General features: G+C 44.1%; 1 protein-coding gene across 5 annotated transcripts in view; it reads left to right on the top strand.

Moving 5' to 3' along the window:
* Nucleotides 1-19,696: 19,696 nt before the first annotated feature.
* OMA1 (OMA1 zinc metallopeptidase) overlaps nt 19,697-24,880 on the top strand; it is a 46,463-nt gene continuing 41,279 nt past the window's right edge. For 2 of the 5 annotated variants that reach the window (XM_070403355.1, XM_070403350.1), the window contains exons 1-2: nt 19,697-19,796; nt 22,989-23,495. In XM_070403355.1, the coding sequence (XP_070259456.1) occupies nt 23,008-23,495 (488 nt within the window). In that variant the 5' untranslated portion in view covers nt 19,697-19,796; nt 22,989-23,007. Of the gene's footprint in view, nt 19,797-20,549; nt 20,770-22,712; nt 22,804-22,988; nt 23,496-24,880 lie in introns of those variants that run through there. The other 3 variants (XM_070403352.1, XM_070403351.1, XM_070403354.1) reach the window with 3 other exon arrangements.

The raw sequence follows: 24,880 nt of genomic DNA, 5'->3' as shown, positions 1-24,880 counted from the left end.
TTTCCCACGTCTCATATTTCTCATTTTACATTATAACACTTTTTTTTGCAGGAGTGGGCACTTTATATTTCCCTTCTGGTGAACAGCAGAGATATACTAGCAGGCTGGTGCAATGACTGGTTTTTCTAAATGAGATTATTTGGAAACTTCCCTCAAACTGCTGGACGGTGGGGCTGAGGAGGAGGCCAGAATCAGGCGCTGTTGGCTTGTTTCTAATCAAGAATTCTCAAGTGGAGAGGGAAACCTGTTTGTTTCAGGAGCTGTATCTCTGTTGAACCCTTGCCCTATTTGGAAGCAGGTGGTACTATTCCCATTTAGCCCTTGGCAATTTACTTAATCCCAAAGTATTGCGGTTCTGAGAAAGGTTAGGTGATCTTCTACGCCCTTATGGTGAATCTGTGGAGAGCCCTATGCTGGGACTCTGTGTGCACGCTAAGGTTGTATTCCTAAGATTTTACTAGTAATGTGCTTTAAAAATGTTTACTTCCTATCAGCTGTAAAAGCCAGCAACTTGTCTCCTTTACACTTATCCCTTGTTTTTAGTCATTCACTTTCTTTTATGAGAACTGAGTGTGCTAGAAGGTCTCTGTGGGGTAGCCCACAAGGAAACAGGTTTCTGCAATTCCTCAGAAATTACTGCAACAATATAACAAAGGAGGGAGTGGTTGGTATATCCAAAAGCAAATAGCCAGAGCCAGGACTTCAGTGTCTTGCCCTGGAATCAGTCTTAAGTTTCTACCTCCCCTCTCCCCCTCCTTGTGTCTATGGTTTATGCCAGCCGTGGGCAAACTACGGCCCGCGGGCCGGATCCGGCCCATTTGAAATGAATAAAACTAAAAAAAAAAAGACCGTACCCTTTTATGTAATGATGTTTACTTTGAATTTATATTAGTTCACACAAACACTCCATCCATGCTTTTGTTCTGGCCCTCCGGTCCAGTTTAAGAACCCATTGTGGCCCTCAGAGTCAAAAAGTTTGCCCACCCCTGGATGCCTACCCCTCAAGACTGAAACACCAGGTAAAAAGGGTTGGGGGGGGGGGGGGGAGGTGGCTTCCTAGCTGGGGGCTGTGGCTTGTGTGGGCTGGAGGGGTGGATACTTGCTTGCCAGAGATCTCTAAGTCTTAGACTCCAGAGGTTCTCTCAGGCTCAAATGGGACTTATTAACAAGGGGAGAAGGTGGAGGTGGACTGGCTTCCCCACAGTGAAGGATGGTGAAGTGCCCCAAGGTAGAATGGGAACCGGGACAGTGACAGCGAGGCTGCACTCTCCCTCACCTGGTGCTTTCTGTTTCTCTGAGTCACTGAAGTGCCATAGCCAAAGCGACCTTGGCAATCACCTCTTAACCCAAGGGTGGGCAAACTTTTTGACTCTGAGGGCCACAATGGGTTCTTAAACTGGACCGGAGGGCCGGAACAAAAGCATGGATGGAGTGTTTGTGTGAACTAATATAAATTCAAAGTAAACATCATTACATAAAAGGGTACGGTCTTTTTTTTTTTAGTTTTATTCATTTCAAACTGGCCGGATCAGCCCGCGGGCCATAGTTTGCCCACGGCTGTCTTAACCTGACCCCTCATTTCACAAAGGAAAGGGCGAGTGGCTTCTCAAGATGAATGCTTCTGCGGCACAGCAGGGCCTCAGGTCTTTGGATTCCTAGTCCTGTGTTCCTTTTCTATATCAGGCCGCCATCGTTTGAAGAGTCTTTTCAAAAACAGTCTCTCTTGCCGGCCTAGAAAATAAACAAGTTGAGGTTTGACTGGAGGCTGAACAAAGGGAAAAGCCCTGGGGGGGCGGGGAGCCCATTCCTTCATCAGAATATTGCTTCTGGATAATTTCTACATTTCTGCATGAATTTGGGACAAATCCTTGTACTTCATTGCATTTAATAGTTCACAAAGCACTTTCCCGGATATCATCTTTGAGACTTTGGCTTCCTGGAAATAGTGTTGACAAATGCTCCACTGGGTGAGTAAGTCACTTAACTCTCCTCAGTTTTCTCCTTTGTTGAATGAAACTACGAATCTCTCTCACTATTGCAAGGGTAAAAGGAGGTCATTGATAAGACTGCTGAGGGCAATCTGGGCACTTAGAGTTCAGTAGATCTTAAACGTTCTCTCCTATAAATGATGTTCATTTCATATGTGAGAACACTGAGGTCCATGGAGGTGGAGTAATTCATGGTCACATGTCCTCCATGTGCAGGGCCAGGGCTTAGAAACTTTGTGTTTGGTTTCCTAGCCCAGACTGCTAGCCCATGCACCAAGCAGGCCGAGACACCTTTCTTACTCCCTTCTTCCAAGGAAGAGCCCCTCATACTTCTGCAGGGAAGTCCTGCTTGCTTCTGCTGGGGGCAGGACTCTCCCGGAACTAGCCACCTCCATGGGCGAAGCCTCCACCTCCAGGATTTCCCCTCAAAACTTGCACTGACTGCTTTGTGCTCAGGGCTGGGCTGCCCTCAGAAGGAATGTGAGGAGCAGGTTACAGCTTGTCTTTCGATCCCCGAGGCTCATCTGATTTCCTTGTTTTGGTCATGGGGGCTTTCTCCACTCAGGTTATCTCCTTAAATGGGGCAATTTTTAATATCACTATTAAGCCACCATTTCTTTCTGCTTACTTATTTTTGGCTTCACTATTTTCCAAATTGAATCACAGAATGTCAGAGCTGGGCAGAGAATCATTTTAATCCAGGACTCCACCCTACAGATGAAGAAATTGAGGCCCGGAGAGGAGAATGGATTTACCCAAGTCAGGCAGATAGAAGCAGAGTGATCCTAGAGCTCCCATAGCCTGCCTTCTGTGTTTGTTACACTTGTCTTTCTAGTTAGTCTCCTGTTCATCTTAAAATTTTCCTTGATCATTTCTGGTCTTAAATTGTGGTGGTGGTTCTTCAGCTTTTTAATTAATATCACTTAAATGGGAGGCACGCTTTGGTTAAATGTGAATGTATGGGCTTTGAAGTTACCTGGCCTTTGGGACTGCTGTTTTCTTATTTGTAAAAGGTGTAGAGGCTTAGCTAATATGCTTGATTTTTAAGGATTAGATATAAGATATGAAAAGATTGAGTGTATATTTCTTAAATGATCACTTGTGTTAGAATGATCACTTGTGTAAGAATGATAGGAAGGAACCCAAGAACCAGGGGTGGGGTTGGGGGGATAGCTACCAATAGCTGAACTCTTCAATGCAATGTGAATAGTGCTCCCATTCCACTTTCTTAAGGAGACATCTCTTTCTGGAGACTTCTATTAGGGGGAATAGAACAACCTTGGAAGCTACCATTTACAAAAGCAGAGCTCTGGCCCACCTGGCCAATACCAAGTGAGACACTCACCTTTAACTGTGATGTGGAAAGAAATGTCTTCGTTTTCAAATTACATTATCATTGCGTCTCTATAATAGTCTTTTATTTTAGCACACACTCTAACTAGCACTGGTGGCTATATTATCATTCCTGTCGTAAATGAAAACTTTTACTCCTTTGGAGTCTAAGACTTAGAGATCTCTGGCAAGCAAGTATCCACTCCTCCAGCCCACACAAGCCACAGCCCCCAGCTAGGAAGCCACCTCCCCCTCGCCCCCCCCCCCCCCCCGCCCCTTTTTACCTGGTGTTTCAGTCTTGAGGGGTAGGTGGAGTGCCTGTGGTCACGCATCTAATAAGTAAGTAACACATTTGGGATTAGAACCCAAGCAAACTGGCCCTCAAATCCATGTTCTTAACCAATGTGCTATGCTGCCTCTTAGAATTTATACATTTACAAGCCAGAGTATATTAGTTTTAATAATTTATTATAATAATAACACATGTATTATCTTACATTTCTCTAGGTCAGAAGTCTCACGATAAGTTTCCTTGGGCTAAAATCAAGGGCATAATTGTGTCTACCACACAATGTCCCCCAATCCATGCTCTTCACCAGTTTACTATCCTGCCTCTGTAGAACTGTATGCCAGCATGTATTTTTGTATTTAGTTACAAGAGAGCTCTTTCTCCCACGGCCCTCTCCTCTATCCCTTTTGAACAAAGCCTCCCAAGGAGGAAATAGGCTCTTGGGAGGATTATTCCTGTATCGCACATAGGGGTGAACAGGGTGTCTAGTAGCTAATAAGCTCTCAGGAAAGTGTGTTGAATTGAACCGATACCAATGGCTGCCACTATTAAGCCAGCGATTTTCAACCAGTGTGTTGCAAGAATTTTTAAAGCATGCAATACCTGAGTGTTTAGTCAGGGATACTGACCTCTTTGCCCTTACATTGTCAAATAAAATAAAATGACCACAGCCAGCACAACAATAGCTGTCTGGTGTGAATGAATCAAAATTATACCAATTTTTTTTGGATCAGATCTGCAAAAATTAAAACATTATTTGATGTGCTGCAGAATTTTAGTAATTAGTTTATGTGCTCCAGGAGATGAAAAAGGTTGAAAATCGCTGAATGAAGCACATAAGATGTGCCAAACACTGTCCTACAAGCATTATCCTGATGACCTCAATCGTTTCACAACAATGCCATGAACATGAAGAAGCATGTTCTGCGATTCCTGTTTTACTGGTGAGGAAACCAAGGCGTAAATAAATGACTTGCCAGAAATCACACAGCTGGTCAGGAGTACAGCTAGAATTTACACCCAGAACTCTCCTCCTCAGAGCCTGAGGTTCTATAGCTCAGCTCTGCGACCCGGCAGGGCAAACACCTGGGTTCCATGCCAAACAGTGATGCTGTCAGTGGGGAGGCTTATTCTCGGGGACCCAGATGGAATCCCTCAAAGGACCACTTGGGAAGTTGATGGATTTCTTTTACAATCAAGAGTGAATCCTGGTAGACATCTTCTGATTGTAATTTTTTTCCTGGAACCATTCTCTCTCATCGCTCAATCCCATCAGAAATTTCATGACTGCTTTTTATGGCAAATCTAGGAAGGAGTTGTTGGGAGGGTGGGGTGAGTAGAAAAGTACACTGAAAACGGGAGAGCTGGGTCTGCTAGCACCTCAGCAAGCCATATATCCTCTATTTCAGTGGAAATTCATGGCTCCATGCTGTAAAAGGAGGCCAAATCAAGATGGGTGAAACGGGAAACAAAAGGACCAGAGCGACAGTCGATCACACTAACCAGTGGGTCAACAGCAGACAACTCAGCTTACCAATGCATCACAGCCTGTGTCTTTGGAAGAACGGGCAGGAATCACTTGAGTAGATCATTTAACTCATTAGAAGTGTTGTGTCCTTATGCCCCGCAACTGAATCTAGCTTAGTTTAATTAGTAATCCTACTGCTCTCAGTTCCTTTGGGAGCTGGTACTGTTGGAGGAAATGTTTTGGCCATCCAAATACTTTGATGGGAAGCACATCATCATATGCTACTGAGACACAGTGTGGTACAGAAGGTATCAACTCAACAGGGTCAGCAGATGAAGCCTGCTGTCTCAGTTCTCTCTTTTTAGCTGTGTGAAAGGGTAGATCAATTCCCTGACCCTCACATTTACATCACAAAATGGGTCTAACAATATCTACTCACTTTAGTTTATAGCCCTTCTGTCTCCTGTCTTTTTATATCACTTCCTCAATGGGAGTGATATAAGCTTGACCAAGTGGCCAGTTTGACCAGTGCTGGACATAGCTAAAGTACAGATATCCTGAGTGACTGTGGGCGGTTACCCTGAACCTTCACAAGTTGGACAACCTATGACCTTAAAGATACTGAGGTTTGATCATTCAGTCAATCTTTCAAATATTTTTTTATTTTATTTTATGCCAGATACTGTGCTAGTTTGAGGAATGTGTGATGGATCAGTGGTTCTCAACCTTCCTAATGCCGCGACCCTTTAATACAGTTCCTCATGTTGTGGTGACCCCCACCCATAAAATTATTTTCGTTGCTACTTCATAATTGTAATGTTGCTACTGTTATGAATCGTAATGTAAATATCTGATATGCAGGATGTATTTAGGCGACCCCTGTGAAAGGGTCGTTCGACCCCCAAAGGGGTCACGACCCACAGGTTGAGAACCGCTGGATTAAATAGACATGGTTTCTCTGGTGCTCATTTATCTTTTTTGTTTTCTTGCTTACCTGGCATCCCAACAACCTTCTCAATGAAGGAAACATTCCATAATGTGAGTCTTGGTGAGAGGCTCTCTGGTCCTGCTCCTGGCTGCTGGGAAATGGGCGTGTGACCTGGTTCAGCCAATCGAACTGTCCTGCTTGGGACATTGATCTAGAGCAGCAGTCGCCAACTGGTGGTCCGCAGGCCACCGGTGGTCCATGAGGTCCGAAAGGTTGGTGACCGCTGATCTAGAGGATATGAAGCCATACGTCAGGCCACTTGATAAATCAGCCACAGCTGCATCAGCTTTGCCAACAGTACAACTGCCAAGCATCCAGTGGCAACAGCCCCAGTGAGGGCATTTTCATTAGACTGTCCCATAGCTGAAGGTTGGCCATGTTCCTACTGTCCAGACAACCTTACTTGCTGGACATTTTCTGAATATGGTTCTCCTGCCTTCCCATTAATTCTGTGAACTTATCCCAAATCTTCCAATAAATTCCCTTTATGCTTAAATTTAGCCAGAATTGGTTTTAGTTGCTTACAACCAACAATCTGACTGGTAGAGTCCATGCTTTTGAGGAAATGAAAGGCCGGAGGCTGGGACAGTCATTAAGTGCATAGTCACATAAGTAAGGGCACAATTAAAAAATGAGGTAAGTATTCTAAAGAAAAAGAGCATATCTGAGAGTTCTGACCTGGTCATAGGGGAAGTCACATCCTTAAGGAATTGAAGCTCGATCTGTAATTCAAGGTATGAATAGATATTATTTATGCACAAAGAGAAGCATTTTAGTGAGAGAGAAGGGCATGTGCAAGGGCCCCTTTCTCCCTGCGGACAGAGCCTTACCCCACCCCAGTCAAGAGTATGGGGAAATCATTGAAAAATAATATTTTTTCCTTTTTTGTTTTTTTTTAAAACAGATAACATAATTGATTGTATTTTAAAGGGATCACTCTGGATTGAGTATGGAGAATAGAATGAAAAAGAACAAGATGAGAGGCAAGGGAGTAATAGAACCAGAAGAAGAAAAATCTCTGGTGAGAGATAAAGGTAATTTGGATTGAGAGCAGGCATAGAGGATGATGATGATGATGATGGAGAGAAGTGGCTGCATTGGAGGGATACTTAGGATATAAAATCATTAGGACATGAGTGTGGATTCTATATGGGGTGGGGAGGAAGAGAGAGATGGCAAGAATGGTTCCCAGGTTTCTGTCCTTCATGACTGGTTGGTGGTACCATTCCTGTGACAGAGGCCACAGGAATGTGGGCAGTTTGGTGGGAGCAGAATGATGAGTATGGTTTTGGACATGCCCAATTCAGCCAGGAGTAGGATATAGATGCCTGGTGTATTGTGGGCTGGCGATGGGAGTTTGGGAGGTGCTGATATGTAGGGTAGCACTTACAAGCCAGGGGCAGGGATGCAATTGCCGAAGGAAAAGGTAATAGACCAAAAGGGGAAGAAACGAGCACTGCACCTCAAAAGACTCCAGCCCTTCATGCCAGAAAGAGGAGAATGAGATGGCAAAGGAAACCGAGAAGGGTCAAAACCCAGGATGGAGATGAAAAGGTAAGATTGGCACCAGGAACTAAGGCTAAGTGAGAGTCAGGGCAACAATCAGACCTGAGGGGACCACTGTTGGGACTAAAGCCCTGACCAGGAGCGATCTGAGGGTTTGCCATTTATGTTTATTGTCCACCCACTGCTGGCTGTTTGGCGTCAACCATCTGGGAAAAAGGAGAGGAATGGAGTAGACGGATCAAATCCGTGAGTGTGCTCTGGTAACGTAAGTGGCTGAGACTGTGTAGATGCAAATTCTGGCAAAGCTACTTCTCAGCGTAAACATGGAAGCCAATGTAAAGCACTTAGATTAGTCCCTGGCACCAATGGGCACTCACAAATATTAGTTGTTCTTTATAGTTACATCAAACTGGAGAGTACACAGTGTCCAGTGCAAGCTCCATGAAGGGAAGCTTTTTTTTTATTCCCCTCTTCATTCCCAAAGTCTAGAGCAATTCAGGGAACAGAGCAGGGGCTCACAAATGAATGCTCACTGAATGGTTGGGTAGACGAGATGGGTAGAGATTTCCCCCAGAAGGGCTAGGTCTGGCCTGGGAGTTTAAACAGGACCAAATATGCTCCTTTCACATCTGGGACTAACTATTCAAGAAGGTAGATTTTTGTAGGTTTTACCCATCTCTCAGCACTCAAAATAATATTCAGAAGCAAAAGGAAGAAAAAGGAAGCTACTTAAAGCTCCATGAAAGTTTCTTCAGGAAAAGCAATATGGAACACATTTAAATACTTTATGAGTGGAACTAATAAAAAAAACCAATAAGCAAGGAAAACACAGTGCAATATACTATGCAAACAGTTAATAGCTTTACAATTTAAACAACTGGGACAAATTGATTACAAAAAACAGTTATCTACTCAAGGCCTCAGCTAGGTGTCTTTGTGCAAATTAGAAACTGTGCCTCTTCCCCCTCCCACTCCCACCTGGAGCAGATAAATTAGAAAAAGACACCCCATTTAGTTGGACCCTGTCTTACAGTGCATGCTTGGTAAGTATACAAGTCGGTAGGTACCTTTGTAAGAAGAAAAATGTCCCTCCTCAGATGAGAGTGCACAGGTAAATGATTGGAGTCAGGCTTGCTTTGGGCTACTGCACCCCCTGGGCCTCAGTGCATATACACCAAACAACCTGTGAGACAGCCCTGACTTCAGTAGGAACTGGACAAAGTTCACGCATACGCAATTCCAGAAGAGGAACTAGGACTGATAAGAAACATCATTTAAAAACATAGCTAACGCCACCAGTGATCAAGCCAGTTCAAAGCAAAATGGGTTAAAATTTTTCCTCTGTGAAATGAATAAAACATATTACCCAGTGCTGGTGAGGGAGGTGTTCATTGGTATAACCTTTCTGGAAAACACATTGATAATATCCTCCAAGAACCTTAGAAGTGTTTATTTTCTTTGACTTCCTAATTCCATGTGAAGGAATTTATGTCAAGGAAATAAACAGTGATGCAAACAAAAGTTCAAATATAAGACATGTTTTCTGAAGCAATTTTATGATAGGAAACACTGAAAATAACCTAAATATCCTACAACAGGGGGGTGGTTATACATATCTGCAACTTCTTGAGACCCAGTGTGTTTCAGAATTCAGGATTTTCAGGTTGTGGAAGGATAATTTGGTGCATGCTTTTTAGCCCCCCGAGTAGGGTCTGTGGCAGCACCATCAACACATCCAGTTCTCTGCCCATGAAACTTATTAATTGTCCCACTGTTTCAGAAGAGGAAGAGTTTGTCCACCAGGCGCCAGCAGAGGCAAACACTAGACCAGTAGTTCTCAACCTGTGGGTCGCGACCCCTTTGGGGGTCGAACGACCCTTTCACAGGGGTCGCCTAAATACATCCTGCATGTCAGATATTTACATTACAATTCATAACAGTAGCAAAATTACAGTTATGAAGTAGCAACGAAAATCATTTTATGGTTGGGGGTCACCACAACATGAGGAACTGTATTAAAGGGTGGCGGTATTAGGAAGGTTGAGAACCACTGCACTAGACACTGAAAATTGCAGTGGAGAAATGTTTTATCAAGAATGGTGCCATCCAGAAGAACAGGAAGCTAATGCTCAAAAGCCTGAATTCCCTGATGGTATGTAGGTTACAGATTATATAGGGCAAAATCCCCAAACACCGTGGGTTAGGGGTTCTGGGTGGTGCTGGGAGCTGATTGGCCCAAGGTAAGGTAAAGGTAAGGTAAGGATAATGAATCATTTCTTCAAATCTTAAAGACAGCTCTGAGGTCTGTTCCTGTGTCCCAGTGTCAGGTCTCAAGGGAAAGTAGCCAGGGGATGGTTCCACCATAAGGCTTAGGATTTGAAACATAACCTAGGTCAAGATGTTATCTTTAGCCTGCCAGAGGTCCTGACCATGTGACCACTAGTCAGGTGTGGGCTACTGTCTTCTGCTACCTTGGAGGTTGCTAGATCTCTGAGGAATATATATATATATATATGTATATATATATATGTATCCTAATATTTAAAAAGCCAGGGGCCCTCATGATCAAAACAACTGGATGGACGACCAAACAGCAGGCTGTGTGGGGTGACCAGGCTGGCAGGGGGGGGAGTTGGGGGTGACCAGGCCAGCAGGGGGGGCAGTTGGGGGTGACCAGGCTGGCAGGGGGGGCAGTTTGGAGTGACCAGGCCAGAAGGGGGGTTAGTGAGGGATGACCAAACGACTGAACAGCAGGCTGTGTGGGGTGACCAGGCCAGCAGGGAGGGGCAATTGGGGGAGACCAGGCCGGTGGGGGGGGGCAGTTGGGGGCAGCAGGCTGGCAAGGGGGGGGCACTTGGGGGCTACCAGGCCAGCAGGGGGTCAGTTAGGGGCAATCAGGCAGGCAGGCAGGTGAGCAGTTAGGAGCCAGCGATCAGGCCTAAACTGGCAGTTGGACAACCCCTGAGAGGTCCTGGATTGGAGAGGGTGCAGGCTGGGCTGAGCGAACCCCCCTCCCATGCACAAATTTCGTGCACTGCGCCTCTAGTGTATACACACACACACACACACACACACACACACATATATATATATATATATATATATATATATATATATGCATACACACACACACACACACACACACACACACACACTAGAGGCCTGGTGCACAAATTTGTGCATAGGTGGGGTGGGGTCTGGCCAGGGAGAGGGGCCATGGGAGGTTGGCCAGCTGGCCCCATTGGAGGTGGGGCCAGTAGGGCCAGCCTTTTATTATATAGGATATATATATATATATATATGGAGAGAGAGAGAAAGAGAGATAGATGATTTCTAGAGCTAGGACTTAAAACCAAATTTAATCAAAGTCATAAGGACCCTGGGTTTCAACACTAATTGGTATGAATAGACCACAAATAGCTCTAGGCCACATTAGGTCAGCTTTGCCATCAAATGAGTTAGCACCAAACTTTCAAAACAGCTTTTGCTTTCCAGAACATTTTGGACTTATGCATAAGGGATTGCAGATATATTAACTATGGTATAATATTTCAGGACTTTTTAATATGCAGTAATGCTCACAATATACTATTAAATGAGGTGAGGGGAAGTAACAAAATTACACAAGGAGCCACTCCATTTAAAAAAAGAAAAATGTGCCAAAACTGGTTTGGCTCAGTGGATAGAGCGTCGGCCTGTGGACTGAAAGGTTCCAGGTTCGATTCCAGTCAAGGGCATGTACCTGGGTTGCGGGCACATCCCCAGTAGGAGATGTGCAGGAGGCAGCTGATCGATGTTTCTTTCTCATCGATGTTTCTAACTCTATCTCTCTCCCTTCCTCTCTGTAAAAAATCAATAAAATATATTTAAAAAAAAAAAAAGAAAAAGAAAAATGAGAACAAATTTGTTATTTTAAATATAAACTTTGCTGTTTTAAATTCAAACTAACTGTAACGGGTTTGGTTTTCCTTTTTCTTCTTTTTTAAAAAATCGTCAGGTGGAATGGAATGGAATAATTTTATCAGTGTAGAAACCAATCATTACTGCAGTCAGTTCTTTTGCAGAGCCTGGTGCACCTCCTGTTTGGTGAATAAGAGATGGAGCCTTGAATATGCAAAGTGAGGCCCCGGGGTGTGGAGCTAAGGAAACAAATTTGCTTTTTAAAAATACATTTTTATTGAGTTGAGAGAGAGAGGATGGAAGGGGGGGGCAGAGAGAGAGAGAGACATAGACATTAATCAGTTGCCTCCCCCACACACCCCAACTGGGGATCAAACCTGCACCCTGGGAATGTGCCCTGACAGGGAATGCAACTGGGGACCTTTTGGTACACAGGACGACACTCCAACTGAGACACACCAGCCAGGGCGCTCTCATTGCTTTTTGAAGTTAGGTGGAAGCTGGGAGGTTGGGGAAAGGAAGGACTCAGGAGTGGGTGGGAAACTGTATTAGTTTCCCGGGGCTGTCATAACAAAGCACAACACATGTAGTGGCTTAAAATAACAGAAAATCATTCCTAACAGTTCTGGAGACTAGAGTCCAAAATCCAGATGTCAGCAGGGCCATGTTCCCTCTGAAATCCCTGGTATAGAATCCTTCTTTGCATCTGGCAATCCCTGGCGTTCCTTGGCCTGTGGCAGCATAACTCCAATCCCTGTCTCCTCCACATGGCTGTCTTCACTTTGTGTGTATCTATGTCCAAATTTCCTCTTCTTATAAGGATGCCAGGCATTGCATTGGGACCCACTCTTAACTTTATTACATTTGCAAAACCACTATTTCCAAATAAGGTCACATTTATAGGTTCCAAGTGGACATGAATTTTTTTTTGGCGGGGGGGAGGATCGGGGTATTATTCAACCTGTAAAGACTCCTAGTGTGTGACTTCACTAAGAAAAGGAATATTAATATTGAATGTATTTTAAAGGCTATGGCTGCTGAATGAATGAATAAATGATGAATATGGAACTGTGATGTCCATTTCCTCCTTGACGTTATCTCCTGATTTTCAGTATAGATCTGCTTTGCACCTATGCTGTATAGGTCGTATTGTTTGGTGCAATCAAGGAAAAAACATTTTTTTGTGTCTCTGTGGGATATAAAAGGGAACACCCATGAGAAGTGAAGTCAAGAATTCCACTGAAGGGACCCTGAGAAGGTAAAGCCAGGCAGTGCTGGGGTGTCCCTGACATCAGGTTACAGATACAGAAATAAAAGACAAAAATTAGGTGGGGATATTGGGGCTTTGTATAGTCTCCAACTAAGCTTTTAAGTATTTCCCACATTTCCCAAAATGACTATAGTTTGCTTTAACAACAGGAGGAAAACAAGTTAGTTAAAAGAAGGACAGTTCAAGGTGATGTATTATTTATACATTAAGATCTTCAGAAAATGCTTAAAGAGCTAGCAAATTGGGTTCTCCCTTTCTTTAGCCTAATTATACCACTAAATACTATTAAAGCAATAATCATCATCTTCCATGAGTATAATTATCCTCTTCAACTTATTTCCTTGAATCAGCCTGGGGAGTTAAAAAAATTATTATAATTTCATTAAGAAGTTCCTAGGTTAAAGCAGTTACTAGCTTTTATATGAAAAATTAATCAGGACATATTACCATAATCTAGTAGCCACACAAAAACACTTAAAGTTGATCCTGATTTATTTTACTATACTTTTGAAAAAAAAGATACGAAGCTGTGAATGAATAGACATTAGCCACCTGCTATGTTCCATCACCATGCTGGAAAAGAGAATATAGCAATAAGCAGAGGTCTGCTCTCAAAGACCTCACATTTTAGCTAGTGGTGGTGGAGGATAGGAGAATAAATTAAATAAGTAATTACAATAATGTGGGATAAGTGTCATGATGAAGGAAAACAGGGCTGTGAGAACATCCAACACAGGGAACCGATGTGATCTGGGTGGAAGTGTGGAGAAGCTTAGGGAAGCTCTGCTTGAGAGAGTTATGTTTGAACTGAGCCCTGAGGAAGCACAGGATTTGTCAGGTGTTTGAGTGTATTCGTAAGGATTATTTCAGTTGCAAATGGTAGCAACCCAACTCAAACTAGTTTCAGTAAGAGACATTTGTTGACTCATGTAGCTGGAAAATGAGAGGAAGGTTTTAGCTTCAGGCATGGCTGGAGCCCAGCATGTCAAACAATGCCAGGTTTCTTCATATCTCTATCCTGCTCTTGGCTTCGCTTCACTTTCTAGGCCAACTTTCTCCTCATCATGAGCAAGATGGTCACCAGCAGCCCTTGTCTCAGATTCTCCTCATTTAAGAGCCACAGAGAAAAATGTCATCTTCTTCAAATGTCCAAATATGACATTGGCTTGATGGGTCTGTTGGGCCCACAGTTGGCTAGTGTCCCCCAGGTTGATATCCACTTCAGATGGAACTTTAGAAGGTGACCTCTCTGGGAGGAGTCTTTGTAGATGTTAAGAAGCTAAGGCTCTTGAGAGGAGAGCATCCCGGAGTTAGGGTGCGCTAAATCCAGTGACTGGTGTCTTCGTGAGAAGAAGAGAGGACACAGCCACACAGAGGAGATGGTGAAATGAAGATAGCGGCAGAGATGGGAGTGAGACATCTACAGGCCAGGGGCTCACTTGTGTGGGAGTTCATTAGTGGCCTTGTCCTGGGATATGGAGCCGGACAACCTGGGTCTCAGAGTCACCACCTACAGTCTCTTAGTAGGAATGACATAAGCAAAATGCCACAGGCGCACAGAAGTGGGGTAACTCACCCAGCCTGGCTCAGATGCATGCCAGACTTGCCAGAGTGGGGTATGTTTGCTCTTGTTTTAAAGAACGAATTTTCCACGTGACAATAGAAAAGGCATTTGTAGCAGATGCCACTGATGCCTGTTCATCTGTCCCTGCGTGTTGGTGTCCAGCCTACATTTCTGCACATGCTGGTCCAACTAGCAACTGACAGCATCTGAAACCCTTTGTTTGAGGCTTGTTTTGGGGCCCACAGGAGCACATGGAGGAGGCTGGTAGTGCCAGAGAATTATCACCCCCAGGGAAGCCCTCACGCAATGACTAGCTGGAATTAGTGGGTGTATGGGCTAGCATCGCCATCCTTATCTGGGAAAACTCTGAGATGTGTGTTCCATAGCCTCCCCACATCTATCAGAGGGACTCCACTCCATTTGCCCCTGTTTGTAACTCATTGGTTAATGAGTCATTTATTGGCTTCCTTCCCTCCCTTGTCTACTCTCTAACCAGTACTTCCTGGGATCACCTCCCAAAAGCAGAAACCACAATACAAAATTGGACAAATTTGTCTATATAAAAATTTTAAAAATGATGCATACATGTATACATGAAGTAACAAAGTTGAAAGACAAACAAGCTACATATACAACAGGCAATGATTACATATAGAAAACATTTTACAGCTCACTCTAATGAAAATGAATATTTAATAGAAAAATGGGTTAAGGGCATGAACAGGTAATTTGCTAAAGAAGAAATCCAACATATAAGCATGAAAAAGTGTTTACATCATGAGGAATGAAAGGAATGCACATTAATGATGGTAAGAAACATTTCATCCCATCAAGTATTACGTATTTTCAGTAATTTTAATCTTGCATTTCAAGAGGGTTACACATCAAAATGCTAACAGTGGTTATCTTTGGGTAGTGAGATTAAGGGTGGTTTTCTCTTTTTGGCTTTGCTTTTCTGGGGTATTAATATTTTATTTGTGCAATAAAGAAAAGTGCTCACCTGGAATCTCTGGAGAGCTCATCTCTGGTGAGTGAGCAAGACCCACAGCCAAGCTGTGGCCTTCCTCAGGGCCCAGCCTGGAGCTAGATGGACAATACTGAATCATCTTGGTTTCCCCCCTCCCCCCTTTAGCCAGGAACTGGTTGGTTGCTGTTTAGACAAGAGGGATGAATTGGAGGCAGGGAAACCAGCCAGCAAGCTGGTGCTGACTGGTGCAATAACAATCCAGGTGGTGAGTTATAAAAATTCTATGGTGAAACCTGGTGTGACCACTCTCTCCAAGGGGAAAAAATTAATAAAATGGCATGTCTGTTCATGTTAAATGGAAAGAAGGGCTGGGATGACAAAAGAAGAAAGTAAAGGAAGATAAATATGTGGATGAAGAAAATCTTGAGCCAATTTTTGTGAGTAGAATATGCAAATGAAGATGTTGCAATTGTCCATGTTGGGGTGAATTCAGATTCAGAACCAGTCATTTCCAACATTTGGAACAGTCATGCCTGGCATATTAAAAAAATGATAATGAAAGGCCACTTCAGTGACAGTACCTCTCACCCATTGCAGCCCGTATCACATCCTGTGGCCACCTCATCTGGCTCTCAACCTGAATCGAGATCAGCAGTCTATACCTGGTTCTAAGACAGGTCATGCCTCATAATTCTTCAGAGTTAGTCTCTTCTTTAATTCAGCCTCTAGAACTCCCTCATGGTGTGCATGAAAGACTTTCTGTATCAAAGCAGCTTCCACTTCTGGGGAAAATGCAATTGCCTTAAGTTGGGCTCCCTGGAAACAGCCTCTGAGCTAAATCTGTGCGGGAGGGTTGTTGAGGGGTTGGGTGTGGTCCTCAGGGACCACACCTACAAGGGAGTAAAGGAAAGAGAACTGGGCGGAGGCAGAAGGGGGCTTCTCAGCCAGTCCATGGGCAGCTGTGGAGCTGGGATGGCCCTGCAGTGTTGTCCTCAATTGAAGTACAGCGGCCAGGCCTTTGTACCCCGCGCCCCCCCCTTCCCCCAGGTTGACTGGTCATTGGATGCATGCTGTCCCTGGGGAGAAGGCATATTATGGATGAGGCAGCCAAGGGAAATCTCCAGGGAGGAAGGCAGCTGAATTGCTCAGGCCGCTGCAGAAAGAGGGAAGTGGGCTTGTTGAAGTGCTTTACTGTGTGGAGCCAGGAGACCAGGGAGAGGGTTATGTTCCAGAGGAGGATCAAAGGACAGACCACACACATAGGCAATGCGAGAGGAGCACCCGCATCACAAAGGAGTTCAGAGTGCAGGCCAGGGATGATGGTATGAGACACAGGGCTGGGCCAGATACAATCCAGGGAGTCACAGAGGTAATAGAAACCAGGTGGTGGCTGTAACTCCCAGAAGTCTGGAGGCTGCAGGCTCTAGTCATTGCTATAACAGCAGGCAAGGTCAGGGGGGCACCAGGGGACTTGATATACAGGAGGTTGTGAAGGAATTTAATAGTACAAGGTGTCCCTGGGGGAAAAAATCGATGGGTAGCCAACAGGGTGCTGTTTAACATCTATAAGCAGAAGAAGGCAAGAATGAAGGAGCAGGAGTCTGAGGGCAGTTGCCTCAACAAAAAGGCATCCTTCTTGCTCAGTTCTCAGATCTGAGTCAATTTTCAGAACTAGACCACAGAGAGCCCATGACTTAAAAGGTGGGTGGGGACCCTAGGAAGAAGGACCCAGTGATACTGAAACCGGTATTTACTGTAATGATTATTCTAATACCTACAATCATCTTCTCAGCTAACAACATGTTGGGGAAAGAGAAATACCTAGGCATTGTGCAGGAACTAGAAGGATCTGGTTACCCAGAAACCCAAAGTATTATCATGGGCTCTCTGTGAGAATGGGCACTTATGGAGGTCAGATAATGAGCAAAGTGCTGCACAATAGCCAGCTTACAATGGGTCCATGGGTCTATAGATCCATCCAGTGGTCATTCTCCCAGCACCTGAGAATATATATAGGGTAGCGGGAGCAAGCTCCCCATCAGGTCTTAGCCTTCAGTTCTCATGGTGGGGGAGACCAAGTGAAAGGTTCTGAAACTGCTCCTTCTCTACCAACTTGAGATAATAAATAAAACCCAATATTTCATCCAAGGAAATGAGGTTGGTGATGGTGAAGATCAATGTCACTACTAGAGACCAAAAGGATGCAGGAATGGTCATCCTATCACAGTGGTCGGCAAACCACTGCTCGCGAGCCACATGCGGCTCTTTGGCCCCTTGAGTGTGGCTCTTCCTCAAAATACCATGTGCGGGCGCGCACGTACAGTGCAATTCAAACTTCGTGGCCCATGCTCAGAAGTCGGTTTTCGGCCTGGGCGAGTCTATTTTGAAGAAGTGGCGTTAGAAGAAGTGGGGGGTGCCGAAACCGGTTTGGCTCAGTGGATAGAGCGTTGGCCTGGGGACCGAGGGGTCCCGGGTTCGATTCCGGTCAAGGGCATGTACCGGGGTTGCGGGCACATCTCCAGTGGGGAGTGTGCAGGAGGCAGCTGATCGATGTTTCTAGCTCTCTATCTCTCTCCCTTCCTCTCTGTAAAAAATCAATAAAATATTAAAAAAAAAAAAAGAAGTGGGGGGTGTCGGTTGGGCGACGGGATACGCAGCGCAGGGGAGGTACATTGTTTTGAGGTACGTTCACTGAGGTCGACCCCTTTCAACTCTCCCATCTACACTCATCTTGTATACTTGTTTCAGATATACGAGTGTGGATGGGAGAGTTGGAAGGGGTCGACCTCAGCGAACAGGACGTTTTTAGCAAAGGCCAGCTTAGGAGTACCCTAATTAAGTTAATAACAATGTACCTACCTATATAGTTTAAGTTTAAAAAATTTGGCTCTCAAAAGAAATTTCAACCGTTGTACTGTTGATATTTGGCTCTGTTGACTAATGAGTTTGCCGACCACTGTCCTATCACATCCCCATTTAATTTGCCAGTCAGTCTGGCCCCTTCAGAAATCAGGGGAATGTTTGATAGACTACTGCAGACAAGACCTAACCATGTAGTACACAGCCATTGTGCCAGCTCTGTGATCTGTCTAATACAGTCCTCAAGGACCTGGACCACCTGGACATCCTACGGAACTCACACCCATTGATGCCACCATGCTAATTGTGCAGGATTAGCAAGAGGGGTCTAGTACACAGGAAACCGTGGTAAGACACATGGACTTCAGAGGGTGGGAGATATTAAATCATGAAGATTCAGGGACCTGGCACTTCCGTTGTCAGGGAACTAGTGGTCAGGGGTCTGCCAGGATAGTTCCATCAAAGTAAAGGGCAAATTATAAAACACAGAAGCAAGATAAAAGAAAAAATTACTTCTAAACCTTTTGAAAGTCACACCTAAAATTGTTCATAGTATTTACATCCTTTAAGATGTTTTCATTGTGCAAAGAATTAAGTACAACTAATATGAAATCCCATAACTAGCTTATATTTTCTTTATTTACTTGTTTACTTGCTTATCATCGATCTGTCCTCAAGGTGACATAAGCTCTGTGAAAGTCGTGTTCACTGCTGTTTCCCCTGAACCAAATGCACGTGGTGCTCCATAAATATCTTTTGGTGGAATGAATGAAGTGAACTATACACATTGTTTTTTAGCCTGCTGTTTTCAACTAACTTCCAGATGCTTCAGATTATACTTCATCTTTCTTTTTTTTTTTTTTTTAAAAACTATGATAATATTAGGTTTTTAAAAAAATATATTTTTATTGATTTCAGAGAGGAAGGGAGGGGGAAGAGAGAGACAGAAACATCAATGACTGGCTGCCTCCTGCACGCCCCAACGGGGGATCCAGCCTGTGCCCTTGACTGGAATCAAACCCAGGACCCTTCAGTCTGCAGGCCAACACTCTATCCACTGAGCCAAACCAGCTAGGGCTCCTTCATCTTTCTTAACATGTGCCTCTCCAGAAGTCATGTGAAAGCAGAGTTCTCATGTTCCAGAGACTTCTATCTGTGCAACTTCAGGACCAAGAAACCTTAGTCTTTTGGAAGCCGAGTCTTTATCCTCTTGGCTGGCACTGCTTACAAATCTACAGCGGGCGCAACCTTGCCTGAGTCATTCTTTATATCACCCGGCTCAGCTAAGTCAGGTTCCAAGACACCCTAACTGAAGCTGTTCCCAGGCAAGCAGCCCAGCTCACTGACACGTCCCTCTTCTGGCCACGCGGTGGCGGCAGAGCGCCACAGCCTGCACAGTCGGCGCAGGGCCCGCCGACCCGCTGGGCGGACGACTCGGGGCCGGGGCGCAGACTGCCCGGAGAGAACGGAGCCAAAGGCTCGCCGGCCCAGGGGAGGGCAGGAGCGAGGGGCGGGGCTTCTGGGCGGGGAGTGCGCTTGCGCCGGGTGCGGTGGGAGGAGCCGTGCCGCTTTCGCCACTGCTGGCGTCTGTCCGCGTGGGGACGCCTTTGCCCTGCCTTTCTGAGTTGGCCGGGCCCAGGGGTGGGGAGTTCCAGGAGCACTGGGGTGAGGATCGGGGGTCCCTAGGGACCCGGCGGGGTTGGGATGGCGAGGACTGGGGTGGAGGCGGGGAGGAACGGAGGGGCGCCGGAGCGGGAATGGGGAGAGAGGGGTGAGTAGAAAAGGTTTAGGTGGGAAGAAAGCGTCATTCTTCCCCCTCCTCGTGGTGTGAAATGCAAGGACCCAGGGTGCTGCCCGGGGACCACGGGAGTTGCAATTGTCAGGCGGCCGTGCTTTCCGGGAAGACACCCGCTTCCCCCCCCCGCCCCAGGCTTTCCTGCTGGTCTGCGGTTCCTGTTTATCTCACCACCCCGTCCTGTGCCTCCCCCTGCATCCTGTGCCCCCGGGGGACTCCGCTTCCCGCCGCTGGAGGCGCCTGGGAGTCACGCCCTCTCTCTTACTCCTCACTCCTCACTCCTAGAGAAATAAGTTTTCCTGCCTGAACCTGCCAATGAGAAATAGGAAAACTTATGCAAACTTCTACATAAGCTTGTCTACAACAATCACTTAAAAAAAAACAACCTATTTAAGTAACGTCACTCGCTTGTGTAAAGTGGAGCGAGAGTGTTGTTAAGCCACGCGGGCCTCTGAGATTTTAGTCCCGGAGATGGCAAGACCGCATTTGGAGTTCAGGGCCCGGTCAGCCGCAGTGGCGCTGACCAGTGCCCAGCCCTCCCTACGCGGATTGGGGTGCATATCCGCATTCTCGGCCGCGAGGATTGGGGCGCATATCCGCATTCTCGGCCGCGCGGAGGGAAGGGTGCAGTCTGACATTTGGAAGCCTAAGAACCGAGTCTGTTGCCTTCCAGTTTATTTTTTTAAGCCTTCCATCCTGTGTGTACTTTGCTTGAATGATTATTTTAAAGTACATGCCCTATTTTTGCCAATCTGACAGCTGTTTCCATAGAAACCAGAGGAGAAAGAGTCATTTTCAGCGGAGTTGTTAAAACTGTCTTCCAGGCGTCAGCTGTGAGTGCCAGTGAGTGCTGTACTTGCTCCTTCTGAGATGGTACTTAAAGAATTAAGGGTCTGAAATGTTCTTAGAGGCTAACAATCCAAATTGTTTAATTTTCTCACATCATTAATTTCGTAATCCTAGATGTCTGCCAGCGATGTTTGTTGACTTCCTTCAGTTCTTTGTAGTGGATGTGTCAACCCTGATTTTTTTTTCTTCTTCTGCTCTGTGTCGTCTAGTGAGGGGCCCTTTGAAAATGTATAGCGTTCGCTCCCATTCTTTCCCCTTTCTTAAGGATAAACCAAGGATTATGAACTATCAGGCACTATTGCTGTTCTGGGTGACACTTGATTGTCAGTGATGTAAATGGTAAATTTTTTTAAAACTTATATTCGTATAATGTTACACGTTCTGTGTCAGTAGAGGACTTTTTCGCAAAAGCCCTGAGAGATGAGCAGGGGTTTGCTTGGCCATGGGCAGAGCTGAGTAGTGTAAATAGATGTGTGTTGTCCAAGAGAGGACAGCTTTTCTTTTCTGAGAAGTGTAAGTACATCAGTGGGTCTGGAGCTCAGGAGCCGGTGAAGGAAAGGAGGGGAAGGTGCCTGGAGAAATAGTGGGAGGTCTGGTCTACCCTTTTGGAGGAGTTTATTGAAGCCAGTGGAAACCAATGGAAATTACAAAAACAGTTGCCTTTATTGGTTTGGAGGCTTACAGAAGTAATAATAGACGCTGTAAAAATTTAAACAGCACTGAAGTATATATGATGGAAATATTAAATCCCTTACAGCCACCATCCTGCCACCCAAAATAACCACTATGAATAGTTTGGTGTATATTCCTTTAGATTTACTTATATTTGCATATGCTAACGTAGTGTAGCATTACCATTTTTGCAAATTGGGTAGAGATTTTTTTGGCTGTTGTTTCCTGTGCCATTCCTAGCATTTAGAATGGCGTATGGCAGTGATGGCGAACCTATGACGCGTGTCAGGTGACACACGAACTCATTTTTTGGGTTGATTTTTCTTTGTTAAATGGCATTTAAATATATAAAATAAATATCAAAAATATAAGTCTTTGTTTTACTATGGTTGCAAATATAAAAAAATTTCTATATGTGACACGGCACCAGAGTTAAGTTAGGGTTTTTCAAAATGCTGACACGCCGAGCTCAAAAGGTTCGCCAGCACTGGCGTATGGTATGGCATGTAGCGCACTCCTAATGAATTGGTTAATGAATGAGTGAAGAACGTGATTCACAGATCAAACACTGAATGGGGTCTGGCTATGTTTGTTCGGTCAGGGTCGTTAATTTCTTTTTTAAGTTGGTTGCCAACATTTTTAAATTCATAACTTTCACATAGAGCCTGATTTCTGGCTTCCCTTGAGAATATTGGAACATTTGGCAACACAAAGCCCAGATTCCATTGTTCTTGTTGGATCTCCTTTAGATGGGCATGAATCTGTATTTACATCAGTATGGCTCTGTTGATATTCACCTTCATTGCCTAATGTCCAGGGTGTTCAAACCATTGTTTATTCTGTCTGTATCTTTAGTTGTTTTAGGTGGGAGGATACTTCTGGTCTCACGCCACCTTTACCCCAATCAGAAGTGCCAATGTTTTCCTGAAAGGAATAAATTTGTATTTAAAAAACAACAACAACATCTTACAAGTTAGGCTTATAAGCATTACCTGCTTCTCCCATCCCCTCCCCACCCTATTACTGCCAACTGATAAAACTTTACTACTGTTTTTATGTAATCCATTTCTTATCCCCCAAATAATTTAGCATTAAAATAAAGATGTGGCTCAGTTGGTTGGAGTCTTGTCCCATACACTGAAAGGTTGCGGGTTCGATTTCCAGTCAGGGCACATTCTTAGGTTGTGGGTTCTGTCCTCCGTTGGGGTGCATAGGGGAAGGCAACTGATTGATGTTTCTCTCTCAATAACATGTCCTTGGGTGAGGATTAAAAAGAAAAATAGACTTCCTCCAAGTGAAAATAAAAAATGGAAAGAAGAAAAGTTTTGAAAGTACATGTTGAAGAATAAGAAAAAAGTAAGTGAAGCCTCTTTGGTTTGTATTGCTCAAAGGCACTGCTGTAGGGGTGAGAAACCCCAGGTAATTAGTGTGAGATGTGTTAAAGGAAGGACCGACACACCTATTTCCTAACATGTTATGTTTCCAGTTTGGTAAATAAATATTTTCCAGAGATATTTATAGTTTACTTTTTTGGGTTCTAGATAATCAAGCAAAAGAAAGATGAGCTTCGTCTATGGATTGCAGTCTGCTACTAGAAACTGTGTTTTCTTCCGATTTAATTTACTGACCAACTGGAGAAAATGTCACACAACAGCTATAATCTCACTGGACTGTCATCAAGTACAAGTTAAACACATAGTAAATAATATTGAATGCAAACTGGGAGTAAATCGGTGTAATAGGGTGACTTCTCTGCCTGGAAACTCACATTTCTATAGAACTTTTAACAACAAAAGGGCAGGATACCTCTCGAGTCTTAAAAGCAAGGACAATACATGGACAGCATGGCGTGACTCTTTTCCAAGACAGAAACTGATAGAAGAAGTTGCAGTAGGTCCCGCTCTTTCAGTATTGCATCCTCTAAACTGCTTTCCCGTAAGAGACATCAGGAGTTTCCACACTTCTCCACGGTGGCAAGCTGCTCCCATCCCTCTCTTGTGGATAATTCTTAAACCAGTGCAGAAACTACTTGCAATCATTGTTGGCAGGTAAAATGCTTTAAAAACCCCCTAAGCTTTTGTATTAAAGGATATTGGTAAAACTACACTTTGAAGGAAAATTCGTTAGATTTCCCTCCCATAGTTAGCTCAAAGTTAAGATTCAGTTTTGTTATGTAGGATTTAGTAATCTTGAAATAATTTACTGCATATTATCTTTTAAAAATTATTCTTACATATCTCATATAGACACTTTTTAAAAGATTGACCTTGTATAGGTGATTGCAAAAAGATTCAGAGATGTTGATTATAACTCATGGATAAGAATGGTGCTTTACAAACATCCCATTTTTAGTGTATGGAATTTGAGGCAGTGGATCACGTAACTGAAGAATTTTGCTTATTTAAGAATGAGCTTGCTTAGCCCGATTGGCTCAGTGGTTGAGCAGCACCTATGTACCAGGAGATCACAGTTTGATTCCCTGTCAGGGCATGTGCTGTGTTGCAGGCTCCACCCCCAGTAGGGGGCGTGCAGGAGGCAACTGGTCAATGATTCTCATCATTGATGTTTCTCTCCTCTCCCTCTCCCTCTCTAAAATCAATAAAAATGTATTTTTAAAAAAGAATGAGCTGTTACAACGAAAACTAATACAAAATAATATTGAATGTAAACTTTAATTGAAAAATAAAATTTAAAGTTCGCTAAAGAAAATTAAAAAATAAAGTGAAGGAGTTAATATTTTTTTAAAAAAGAACAGAACAAAGAATGGGCTCACTCCTAGCCAAGTTAATTCTTAAACCATTAATATTTACTTATTTTTTTTCTATTCTATTTTTAACACATCTTTATTATTTTCTCTTGGTAGCCCTTTATAATAATTAATATTTTTACAGTTAAATGGCAGTACTTTATATTTGATTTAATTTGCTCTCCCCGTAAGCCAGTTTTCTCTTATTTGGCTCCATGAAGACTGAAGAAAGGTAAAGTTAAGCATTATCTCCATAAAGCTTTCTTATGTTTAATAACAGTGAACTTCCGTCTAGCCTTCTTACTTTCATACCAGCCCAATTTTGTTTCTGTCAAAATTGAGAACTTGTACCCTGTAATTTATTGTGTTCTTTATGATTTGGCATCAGCATGCGAAAATAGACAGCTAGATTAGCTCTCAGTTTAACCACTGTCGAAGAAAACCAGAACTCGACGATAGTTAAAGCAGTAAAAACAGATTTTATTCTGGAGTATTGTAGTAGGGGAAAGGAGGCCTCAGTGTAGAACCAGAGCCAATTCTGAATATAGCATAGCCAAGTAGGAATTCATTTCTAGCCGAGGAGCAGGGGGCAGGGGTCAGCGGATGGAAAATTAGAGGCAACATTGGGAGTAAGGGGAGATTCTGCCTGAACAGACCTAACAGGATTCTTGCTGAAGGCAGGTGAGG

The sequence above is a fragment of the Myotis yumanensis genome, unplaced genomic scaffold, assembly GCF_028538775.1.
Source record: "Myotis yumanensis isolate MYYU_CA2020_CCGP unplaced genomic scaffold, mMyoYum1.0.hap1 SCAF_2, whole genome shotgun sequence".
Classification (NCBI taxonomy): domain Eukaryota; kingdom Metazoa; phylum Chordata; class Mammalia; order Chiroptera; family Vespertilionidae; genus Myotis; species Myotis yumanensis.
The sequence above is the reverse complement of the archived record's forward strand: the minus strand, read 5'-3'. Positions and strand labels throughout refer to the sequence as shown.